The sequence below is a fragment of the Brachyistius frenatus genome, unplaced genomic scaffold (genome assembly GCF_029030835.1).
Source record: "Brachyistius frenatus isolate BFR_SWC_R1_liver_20210118 unplaced genomic scaffold, ASM2903083v1 Contig_39, whole genome shotgun sequence".
Lineage (NCBI taxonomy): Eukaryota > Metazoa > Chordata > Actinopteri > Embiotocidae > Brachyistius > Brachyistius frenatus.
In genome coordinates, this window is record NW_027210638.1 from 958,371 (window position 1) to 970,185 (window position 11,815).

The 11,815-nt window shown below is 43.7% G+C and overlaps 1 protein-coding gene across 1 annotated transcript; it reads right to left on the reverse strand.

Moving 5' to 3' along the window:
- Positions 1–219: 219 nt before the first annotated feature.
- On the reverse strand, positions 220–2,983 carry fjx1 (four-jointed box kinase 1). Its single transcript, XM_069701884.1, has one exon. The coding sequence runs from the start codon at positions 2,582–2,584 to the stop codon at positions 1,301–1,303; it is 1,284 nt and encodes a 427-aa protein (XP_069557985.1). The 5' UTR covers positions 2,585–2,983; the 3' UTR covers positions 220–1,300.
- Between the last annotated feature and the right edge of the window lie 8,832 nt (positions 2,984–11,815).

Sequence of the window (11,815 nt, forward strand, 5' to 3'; positions counted from 1 at the left end):
ATCTGACAATGACGCATTATACATGTCATTTTGTTCTCTTAAAAAGCTTTAACAGTTACAAATTCAACCTGTAAGAAACTATGCATAAGGCCCTCCTTTGAGCGAAAATCTCTCATTAATTGTGGGTTTGGCCTCTCGGCAGCACATCCATCCACTGGGAGTTTTTCTTACTTTTTAGCCGAACAGCTTGAACCAATAAGACACCCAGACTTGGCCATTTATATTGTGGAACAAATTTTATGCAACGTCTTCCTGTTATGAAAAAGTGAAAGCTATACTATGGACAGGGAACAGTAAAACCTCTTTCAAACGATGTCAAATCATGTCAGTTATCTCCTTTCGTTCATCATTTTGGGCGAGATTATAAAAGGGATTAGAGATTCCTGTTATAGCTCGCCTGTGGCTGACAGAATGGCTCCTGGGGAACACTGTGCCTGTACAAGATATTCCTACAGCACAATGAGAGCACTGTATGGGCATGTACAGAGGCTACGGAGGCTTCAGAAAACCCCAGCACTCCACACAAACTGAATATTTGATGCACTGTAATCAAGCAGTGACTTGTAAACTGTACCAAAAAAAAAAAAAAAGACAACAGTTTGTTTAAATTACAGTTTTTTTTTTTTTTTTTTTTATCAAAAAGGACAAGAGATTTTGGAATGTTACAATGCACATTAAAGTAGTTGCGCATCAAATTTGCAAAACGGGTTGCAGACAATATTTACAACAGATTTACAAAATGCACTATGGACACACGTGTGACTTTAAGGCTGAATATGCAAATTCAAACACAATTACAAGAGAGCAGGTGCTGGCTATGACAATGTGTGCAAAAGATTTCATATAAAAAGCGAGCCAGATGTCAACAGAAATACGGTTTTCAAAGTCAATTTATGTTAAGGCTTAGGAGTTTATCATTGGGATTATTGAACACAAGGCAAGAATCCAAACACGCATAAAGGGCTGCATTACGATACCCTACAGTCACAAATATAACCTACTCTTTTATATTAACTATTCAGGTGAACATCAGTAGAGTGAAGTGAGACAGGACCGACTGGCCTTCATTTTTCCTCAGTGAGGCATACAGTGGAAATCTCAGCAGGGAGCTTATAAACACGTGTCAAATTTACTTATTTATAAAGTAGGCAACACATTCTATTCACAAGAGGTAGTTCAGCTGGATATTCAAGACAGTTTTGTGTAATGCGCATCAGTTTAGCACAGGTGTGCCAATCGCGTTTGCAAAGCTCATTACACTGTGCAGACAACAAATCCATCACCTGTGCGTACTGATCGTTCACAGCTGGCTGTACTTTCCTTTGCAATGCAAAATGTGTTCGTGTAATCTGTCAATTCTGTCCTGGAGAACACCGGCGTGCTCATCTGAGAGAAATCCTAATTCCTGAGACAAAGGCTCGCTGTCTCGGTAGAGCTCCAGCAGCCTTTGCCGGGAGTCTTTGCGCCTGTGCAGCTCGGCCACTCGCTGCGTGGTCCTTTTTCTGAACACACACACGGAACTCAGTACCGTGTTGTGGTATTTTTCCCACATGTTTAGCACGCGAAAGCCGTGCACGAGTCCCGCCTCATTGTCTATGAACACAAGGTCACCGTGAGGTGTTCTCAGGAGGTTGTTGGTGTCCCTCTCCATCACACGCGAGTCCCACTGCAGGCTGAACAAATTGCTGACGAGTCTGTCGAAGTTCGCAGTCAGGTAGTCGAAGATGATCAGGTCGGTCCACTGCATCAGCTCCACCAGCTCCGCCGTCGTCTTGTTCCGGAGCTCCTCCAGCACAGGATGCAGCCCGCTGCTCTCCTGCCGGAGCGGCGCAGGTGTGACGACCCCGGTGAGGTTGGAGATCCACTCAGTGAGAGAAACCACGGCTCGGTCACTCCACTGTAAACCACCTATCCGAGTCCTCACAGCCGCCCATTGCTCACTGTCACCACTCAGCTGGGACAGTATCAGAGGAGGCAGATTCGTGATGCCCAGTAAACTGGCAAGATAATAAGTTAAAGTTTCTCCTTGCACCTGGTCCGCATTTATCCCGTAACGCACACACGCTTTGGTCCCGTCTGCAAAAGTGGCGAGTTGATTGGATATCCTGCCGCATCCAGGCTCCAGCTTCACCACCCGGTGTGTCCGTCCTTTCTTTCGCCAAGCCCGAGCATATTCCTCCGTGAAGCCCACAGGGAAGAGATCTTCCAGCCATTCGCTCCAGAATATCCCGTCGTCCACTGGGGAGCCTAACTTGACCGGGCCCTCTCGCCGCGCTGACCTCTTGTTATCCCTATTCACATGGTAATCTCGATTTCCCGCAGAGACAGGTTGATCAGTGAGGTTGTGAGCTTCAAGTCTGCCCCCCAAGTGCGGTCTTTGTGCCGCCGGGACAGCAAGCAATGCCCGGAAAGTTTTGGCGGAGAGGTCCACAGGCAGACCTTGGTAAAGGGACCCTCCGCCCGGCATTAAGAACCTCCGTTTGTGCCGCTCCAAACGGTTCTCCAGTGCGCTCCAGACGTAGAAAACACTTGCGAGAGCGCACAGGAAGAGCAGAGCGAACAAGTTTGCCGAGAGAGCCCGCATGGTGAAGACCCCCTTTTCCCCTTTAGCCCACAGAACTCCAGTCGATTTTTTTTTTATGAAATACGGAAAGAGCACAATTTCTTCAATCCAGGGTTGAGTTGGAGCAGCTCGCAGTCGTGCGCCCCGTGTCCCGTTTACCCCCCCAAGCCCCGCGGCTCACAGGCGGTCTGTTTGAGATCACAGGAAGAAGAGGGTCTCCAAAACTGCGTGAATCTCATGTCCCGTCCTTGTCATATTCCTCCTCTGCGGGAAACAGAGAGAGCATTTCGGATATAGCACAGCGGGTACCAGCTACTGAGGAGTCTCCGTTCGAGCCCAGGAGCGTCGTATGGGCTTTCTGTCTCGCATCTTTCCTTTCTCTCTCCACCGGCAGCTGGGTGAGTTTGATTTGTGGTGCTGTCGACTCGCAGAGACACTAGGCGGTGAGACACGTGACTTCAGTTCCGAGATGGTGGGCGGATCGTGGGAAGGAGTGTTCAGAGAGGAGCGGAGCAAGTGCACCGCACCGCGTTGCGTGTGTGTGTGTGTGTGTGTGTGTGTGTGTGTGTGTGTGTGTGTGTGAGAGAGAGAGAGATATGAGATGATTGTGTGGCAGCCATTATGATAATTGATACCCAGAGCAAAAAATACTTTAGAAATAATGTCACAATTTTAAACATGATATTTGAAGCCATGTCAATGAGACAGACAGGGATGGAGTGGAGGCTGAGACTTTCTGAACTGACTTTGTCCAAATTTGTGCAAAATATTCCGCACTTTCTTTCTGCTCTATTTCTAATTTTGGTCCACTGAGGTCATTATAAAACAGAATGAACAAAGTAGTTTCGCCACATTTTCTTTAGTTGTGTAAGCTCTGTGCTCCAGCTTATTTTAAATGAATGTTGTTGATTTTCAGCTTTAGGGCTGTATGCTCATGGCCACATCCACATTAGTTGGACATAGAGCTAGAGAAATACAGACATGGCAACCATTTAAGGACAAACAGTTGAATATTAAACCGTGCAAGTCTGACTGGATCTTTATAGCTGATCATGTTTTACAGCTGAGAACCAGATCGTGAAGATAGTTGCAGTTAAAAACTAACGTAACGGAGGCCTGTGAGGTGCAGACCCCGCCAACTCAATGAGTGGAAATGATTGAAACTAAATAGCTCTCTTTCCCTGAGCGCAATACAATCAATAATAATTTACGTTTATTTGGATAGTTTGATTACAATTCTCTCTTTTTTTTTTTATCATCAAGACCAGATACATGTGTAAAGACATTTCCCTCCATTTCTAGCTTCAGTTTTACTCTACGTGAAACTTATCTTACGGGCTTGAAATAGAGCTTTCAGCCATATTTCACCATCCGATGAAGACTGCTCTGTCATGAATACTTGAACGCCCTGTTTCATTATCTTTAATAGTTCACACTCCTGATTTATATTCATAAAGACCACATTATTTTAATTTGAGCTGCTAAGTATTTGAACACTTTCCTATGAACACCCGGGGCACAATAAAGTCAACTCCTGCTTGTTTCATCCTTGTCTGAGGCTTTTGTTAAACCAAATGTAACACGCATGCACACAAACTCCTTTATACAAATTTCCCTCATTAAATTATCTCTCATTAGCAATCCCCCTCCCTCCCAACCCTTTACCATTCGACTCGTGTTTTCACACTCTGTATCTTGAACCGTAGTTTCCTAATCAAATTAATTGGGTCATTTTTATAGCAACATGCTGGCATGCTAAATTGCCTGAGTCGAAAAGACGGCACAGACAGGAATACTCAATTACACCCAGTAAACTAGAGGTCCACTAATGTATGCTCTAAATGCCTGCAGCTCTGGAACTCTTATCTCCATGCTGTGTTACTTTGTAGCTTGAAGACAGACATACTCAACTGCACAAAACCCTAGTTTATTCTTTTTAGCACAATAAAATGTAGGAACACAGGAAGACAGATGCTTTTCGACAGGCAGGTGAAATTATTTTGACGTGGGCGCGTTGCTCGTGGATCCTGTCTGCTTTGCCAAGTTAAGTTTGCCATGGTTTGGGTTTTTTCTGCCATCAGTGGTATAATTTCAGTTTTAATTTGTCTTATTCCTAGCTGGTGTTGGTTCTGCACTGCAGATTGAGAGCAGTGGTAGTGTATCGGGAAAGCAAAACGTATGGGTTGTGCGCAAGCAGAGAGGCAGGTGCAATTGCTAGAATGTCAAGAAATGGTTTGGTGCATGGCTGAGCACGTTTTTTTTTAAATGTTTTAATCTTGAGGTGCTTTTTTCCCCCCATCAGCTGTTAAAACAAATTAGCCTTTGTTAATTGCACACTGCGAATACTTCCCCCGAAATGCAGATAGGTAGGGTGCTAGACAGGCTTAAACACATACAAGTATAAACGAATATGGAATGATATTTAAGCGAGTTAGAAAATCATCTCAATGCGTGGTCTTTAGTCTTGATATAAAACTCCTGCCTCACTTGGGTCAAACTGCTTCTTCCCTTCACTTTCACTTGAAAGCCGAGTAAGAGCAAGACTTAAGACTTCCAAGGTCTAGACAGGGGAAATGAAGAAGGCTTAAGTGCATTGCTGGAATTCTGTCTGATGTGTGCTGCTTTTTAGGAGCGTAGAGCAACTCCACTGACTGGCTTAGTCTGCGGCAGCATGGCCCTCGGTGTGCCTTTCCTTGAGCACAAGTGTGGGCACGTTCACATATCAAACCTATCTGTTTCTTGCTATGTGTTATCTGCAGGTCAGCCCCCCCTCCCCATCCTCCTCTCCCCCCCCCCCCTCCCCCGCGCTGCATTCCTCCCGCAGCGGTCCCGAGAGGGCCATAACACACGGGGAACGCTTTTTCTCCAGCGGTCATGGCTGGTCAAGCGCCGCAGTGACACGAGAGAGCCCCCGACCGTCTGTCATTCTGTCCGCAGCGACACAGTACACCCATCACCAGCCGTCTGACGACGCCACAGCTGTGATACGATCTCGTGTTCTCTGTGTGGTGCCTGGCTGCCAGCGCAGATGGACGCGGGCGGGGGAAGGAGACAAAAAGGGATGGAGACAGAGGAGGCGAAAGTGCAGCGGGCTTTCTGTCACTTCCCTTCGACTCTAAGGTTAGTTCATGCTGAGTAATAACTCATAGGTCCCTTGACACTTTGCAGCACTCTGTTTCCTGGACTGAATAATGAATGTGCAGGGCTTCCATTAGCGTTGAAAGCTACGATTATTTCGCAGGGCCTGACAATTACTCATGCTCTGGGATTCAGGGATGGGGTGGGAGAGATCCATGGAGATGAATTAGTGTCTCCTGGCTTATGTTAAAGATGAAAATATTGGTGTGGGAATGTATGTTTTTGGGACATGCGTGTGCTCGCATTTGGGTTTGTTCTACAAAAGTTGGAGGAGCAGGTAAGGAGATATCGCGGTCTGATTCAGTATTCTCACCGTGAGTATGTATGGATGCTGAATGAACTGTCAATACCTGCCTAGAATACAGGAACTGGGATATTACCATCTGTTCAGGAAACCCAGCATGCGCTTCTCTCTCTTCACAGCAACAGAATTTGGTTGTGGTAGTCTTGCAGTTGATGACGCACCATTACAATAAATACTCCAGCGACAGATAAGACATTTCTTTTAACCGCTGGTGACAGAGACACGGTCTTGTCAGCACTTATCGCAAGTAAAGCTCTGGAATAATGCATAAATTGCAAAAAAAACAAAACAAAAAATGGACCTTGTCGTCAGCACACTCTTGTGTTGGCTTCAATTAGCAGGCAGATGTTGCTGGTGTTGAATGTGTAGAGGTCAGGCAGTTTAATTCTCAACCACAGAGCTCCCAGGACGATGCAGTACTTAAAAGCAGTTTGGCTCCTGGTTTTATCGAGATAGAAATGGAGGCAGAAACAAGCAGCCTGTGCAGAATCAAACTGAAGCTGTTGCTATAACAAGAGATCCACTGCACTGCTGGTACCCGAGCGTGGCACCCGGCCACCAAACTGCTGCTTTTTCTTGCCACCATTCACTGCGGTTTCACTAGTTTGCCTTTGCCAATTTCCTGACACGCAGGCTCAAGGTTTTTTAGAAGAGTGGCCGGTTGCTATTTGCTAATGAACAGGTTATTGTTAAGGAATGCTGAATTTCTCCTGTAGCCATGGAGGAAAAGCAGAAGGCTTGGCTTACTTATGTACTATACTCCTCAGTACCCATCTGGTTTCCATGCAGCATAAGTTAGAGTGGGGGGGGGGGGGTAGATCCAGCAGAGGAGTGGGCCATTGAAATTCAGTGCTACACAAGGGAGACCCTCTTACAAGAGTGAAATCGGGAGGGGAGGTTCGGAGATGTACTGTGAAGCCACTTGATTAAAGAATCAGTGTCCAATCTCCTGGATTACACCCTCTGACATGCCACGCCAAATCCCCTATTTAATAAGTCAAGAATTGAATTGTTTCTCTTTCCTTTCTGCTAACTGGCTTATTGACTCAAGTGTGCTCGGTGCTTTGTGGTGAGGTTCGCCTTTCAAATTGGCTAAAGGGGGAGCTTAAGAACAGTTGATCATTATTTGGAAAGTCAGGACTTTGAAAGCCTTGCTGTGTTTTTTCAGGTGAAATACACCATGTGATGGTTTTGGCCCAGCTCTTTTAAGGGGTGGTCAGTTAAGATTAGGGATGGAGTTTGAATGTCCTCCTAGCATTTCAGCAAAACATTTGGCAGCTTCGGATTTAATGGGCGAACAGCGTGAAGCGCTCGCTCTCATATCACATCGGAATGAATCTTCTGGATGTGTAAGAGAAGAGTGCTGCGGTTTGCATGCATCTTCTTTCTCAGCTCCTCCCTGCCCTCGCTCCAGATTTCAAACCAGTTAAAGCAACCACTAATGAAAAACATGTAGCCTTTTTTTTTTTTTTTTTTTTTTGGCATATGGCACCAGCTTAGAGAGAACAGGGAATTCAGTCACTTTCCTTTGAACAGATGTATGAAGACATGCATACCAGCATGATTTATTTTATGCTTTTTAAAAATATCTTCTGATAAGCCATTCCTTCTTCTGCACCATGTGCAGATAGAGTACAATTTAACAAAGTGGCTAAATTACTCTGTAGATTTCATGGGAGGAATAAAGATAAAAGAAAAACAGTCCATATCTCAAATGGCAAAATTGATCAGTCTGGAGTCAGATTTGCAGTGCTGTATTAATATTTATTTGCTATATGGGGCATACTGTAAACAAAAGCTAGTTGGCAATAAACTGGAGCACCAGTCCTTCCTTTATGGTTAAATCTTGTAATCTCAGTAGCCTCTGAAAGCGTTTCTTATTTCAACCCTCAGATTTATGCTTCCCAATGACACCCCCTCAGTAGTAGTTATAATGCTGTTGGGGCGTTAAGGAAGGGAAAAGGTCAGAGTCCTGGACATAGGAGTGACCCCGTGGCCATCGTGACCTTTTTCTACCCATGAGGCTGGTATTGTTGACAGGACCCTGGTGGGGGGGGGAGGGTAAGCAAACAAGCCACATTGAAAAGACTTCAAGGCAAAAATGCTGCAGGACCCACAAAAAAAAAGAAAAAAAAAAAAGAAAGAAAGAAAATTCGTACTCAAAGCCAGCGCAGGCTTTTGCTCCAAATTAGCATGCAATATAGACTGTTTGAATTAGCAGAATCTTGTTGAATATAAACACAGTGCAACTTGACACAAAAGAATGGCTGGTTTTGTAAACGTTTTCGTGGTCTTGGCACAGCGTGTCTAATTCAGGAATAATCCGTTTACTGTTAACTTTTAATCTTTGTTCTTTTCTCTGAACGGCGCTGCATAAATAACAACATCCGGCTCGACTGTCTGTGCCTGAAATCGGTACAACCGAGTTAACATGTGAAAGAGGCTTTTCCCTCATTTCAAACCTCAGAGCAGCTTCAACATTCTGGCCATTTCCTATTGGCTTTATTTCACTGGAGGTCGGCGTGAAAGTATCATCATTTATGGCTGTAGCCTTGTGGAGCGAGTCTTTTCCACAGACCTTGATGTTGAGTGTATTTTACTTTCCTATGCTTCACTGGTGCCTGGAATCCCTAATGTAGCGGATAGACGCTCACCACTGATAGATTTGTGTCCCTCGGGACAGGTTTGTATCACTGTTGGCTGTCAGTGCATACATTATACCGTTTAAGCAAGAATGATCACTGCTATTAACGACAAAGCAGGACCAATTGAATAATTTAGTGTTGTGAGTAGTGGCGGTGGCTTGTTGCTGATAAAAGAAGTAGTGAATTTATCAAACAACCCTCACCCAGCTGTGGGAATATAAATAATAAAATAAGATGAGAGTGATTAGTTATGGTGCCCTGCTCCAGTCCGGTGCATTCTCCTTACATTCCTCTCCCACTGAGATTCTAGCTGTGGACACATCTTGATTCCTCTTTGCTGCTTGCAATGGCAAATCAATATGTTCCATAGCAGATGGAAGCAGCAATAAGGGGATGTGTGTAATCTAAAAGGTGATGTGCTGCAGTACAGGGCTTCTTTCTTCTTTACAACTTAATCTGCACAGGTTTTTGTGACTCTGCTGCAGAAGTTCTAAGAAAGAAAAAAAAATAGGCATATCATTTTTTCCTCATCAGGCCTGCTTATCAGTCTTCATGAGCTGCTTTAGATTCATGTCATGTCTCTTTTGTAAAGCATTTCATAGATTTGTAGGCTCCGACTCCCTCTAGAGGGAGTGAGGATCAACAACGGAGGATAAACAATAAGATGCCTTTTCTTATAAGCACACTAACTCGCTCATAAAACACATTTGACTTCCTGACTTATACCAAATTTCCAACCAAAAGTACTGTTTAATATTAGTTGGCAGCTTGACTGCTGATGTCCAGATTTGGCATCATGTTCCAAATTAGGTTTTTGGCTCACTTTGTAATTTTGCAACTGCTTCTGTGTGAATGCCAGTTTTTATTGATGTGTTCACTGATATATTGGTTAACTATATACATGATATATTTCAACAATAAGTACATCTACATCCACATTTGCGATTCAGCTTGCAGGATTGATACAGCAGGAATTCACGTCATCTGAAATATCCTTTTGTCATTGTCATGCTTTGAGAATCTTTGTGGCAAAACTGTCCACTTACTCTCACAAGCACAACTGCCTAACTGATGGGAGGGTAATACATTTGCATTTCCATCCACAGGCACAGTCACCACAGCCGATGTTTCATGCTGCGGTACGCTTTGTCCTTCAGCTGCCTACGTAGAAGGAGCTTACACATCAGTATGAGCAATGCATGATGTAACAGTTCTGTAAGGGCAACTTTATTAGAGACAGAATCACATCCTCAGCTATCAGGAGGATTTATCAATTATCAAGATCATATTTCTGGCAAATGTTTTAAAGATCTTGGAATAGCATTTTTACCGGCTTGATACTGTAAGGGATCTGCTCTTAGACATGTAGTTCAGACCTTTCAGCATCGTGGGTTTTAGTTTTAGTGTTTGTAGTGAAAGCCATGAAACTGTGAAGATCAAAAGCTTTTTGAAATTAACTTTGTCTTTGATGAAGCAGCGTAATGTCATCTAAAATTACAAGCGCAGACCTAAGAATGATGATAGTTTTTTTTTTTTTAGGAATTGCTTATTTAGACGCTTTCTGTTCATGCTGCCTCTGCCTTTTATTTCATAGGACACACCCACACAAAATATTACATGTTAAGTGTTTGATTTGCTCCAAAGTCAGCATAAACTAAATATACTGCTTTAATAGATACCTTTTATCTGTAGCGTGATATCTAAATGGCTGAATGGGTCATATGGAGGATACAAACTGAAAAGAATAACTGTTAGATTACATAGAAGGAAGAAAGACTTTCTTTTTCCAACACAAACAGTCGCAGTGCGACCCAGACTCTCCTGATCTACACAGTACATTGCTATGTGGTTTACTGGGCCAACAGACATTTGCCAGACATTCTTAAAACACTTGTGCAATTCCATGTTTGGCCACAAGAGGCTGCTGCACACATATAATCTCTCCTAGAACTATGTTGTTGTTTTTAAAACAACCTATTGAGCTGTTTCATGTATCCTGTTGTTTATTGTCTGATGCTGTTTTCTGCAATTATAACAACAAAGCTAAAATATGGTGTGAAAACAAAGGAGGGAAGGAAGAGGACAAAAATTGGAAAAAGTGACAGTGAGCATGTTTATTTGTGCACAATCTACTGTAAATCATGTTCTAAATTATAAGGTAGTCAAATTATTATCTTTTTATCTGCTCTCACAGTTGCACCAAAGAACTTCAAATATCTGTTTTTCTAATTACCTACTTACCTTCCTTTGTTCCAACCTTCCTATCTGATAGTTCCATTTACTGATACACATTCTGTGTTATTTATATTGTAAACATGATCTCAATATTTGTTTTCCAGGACCATGTCCCATTTAATTGTGCTTGAGCGTGCCACATGGCAATGCTATTACTGTATTTGGCACAGCAGAAAAGGACATCCACCTGGACCAATGTTATTGTGATGGCTGCGGAGCAACAGACCCTCCCATAAAACTAAATCCAGAATTAATGTGACTATAAATACGCACAACAGATCAAGTGTTGCAAGTCTGGAGCTCCACATCCACACCCTGCACCCTGACAGCCAGCACAAAGACCGTGATCTCTATCCTGTTTGTTTTCCATGCTGAGCCTCATTAGGAGGTTCTGCTCTATAAAACAGTGAATTCCTCCAGTCAAGTGTTCCATTCCTCACACAAAATGCCACTTATGTCACTGAGACAATGTCAAGATCCCTGGCTCCTGTCTGGAGGCTCCTCATGAACTATAACCAATAGAAACGAATAACAAAACACAGTGAGATCAGAGAGGAAAAACTGCTCTTCGAGCAGCAAAGTTGGAGAGGAGCAGGAGAACGATGGGCTGTAAAATGTTGGGTCCTATTAATGGGCTTTGGGAGGCTGTGGTCCGCTTTAAAGTGGTTTAGTGGTTCCAATTGTGGTCCCTCAAACTGACCTCACTCAGCCCAACTTTCTCACTCTTTTTTTTTCTCTCCCTCTCACCTCCCCTGTATCTCTCTGACCACATTATTTCCACCACAATGACACAGCTTTGGGGCTCCACTGAGTACAGTGACACGAAGGGGATAAAGAAAAAAGATGTCCAAAACAGAAAGCTTGTTTCCATGGTACACCAAAACAAACTCTCTGCGTCAGACGGTTCTCTGGATCGTTGCCCATCTGGCT

What these genes read in the sequence shown, in the direction of transcription:
- fjx1 (XM_069701884.1), bottom strand. Translation starts at nt 2,584, where the DNA reads ATGCGGGCTCTCTCGGCAAACTTGTTCGCTCTGCTCTTCCTGTGCGCT.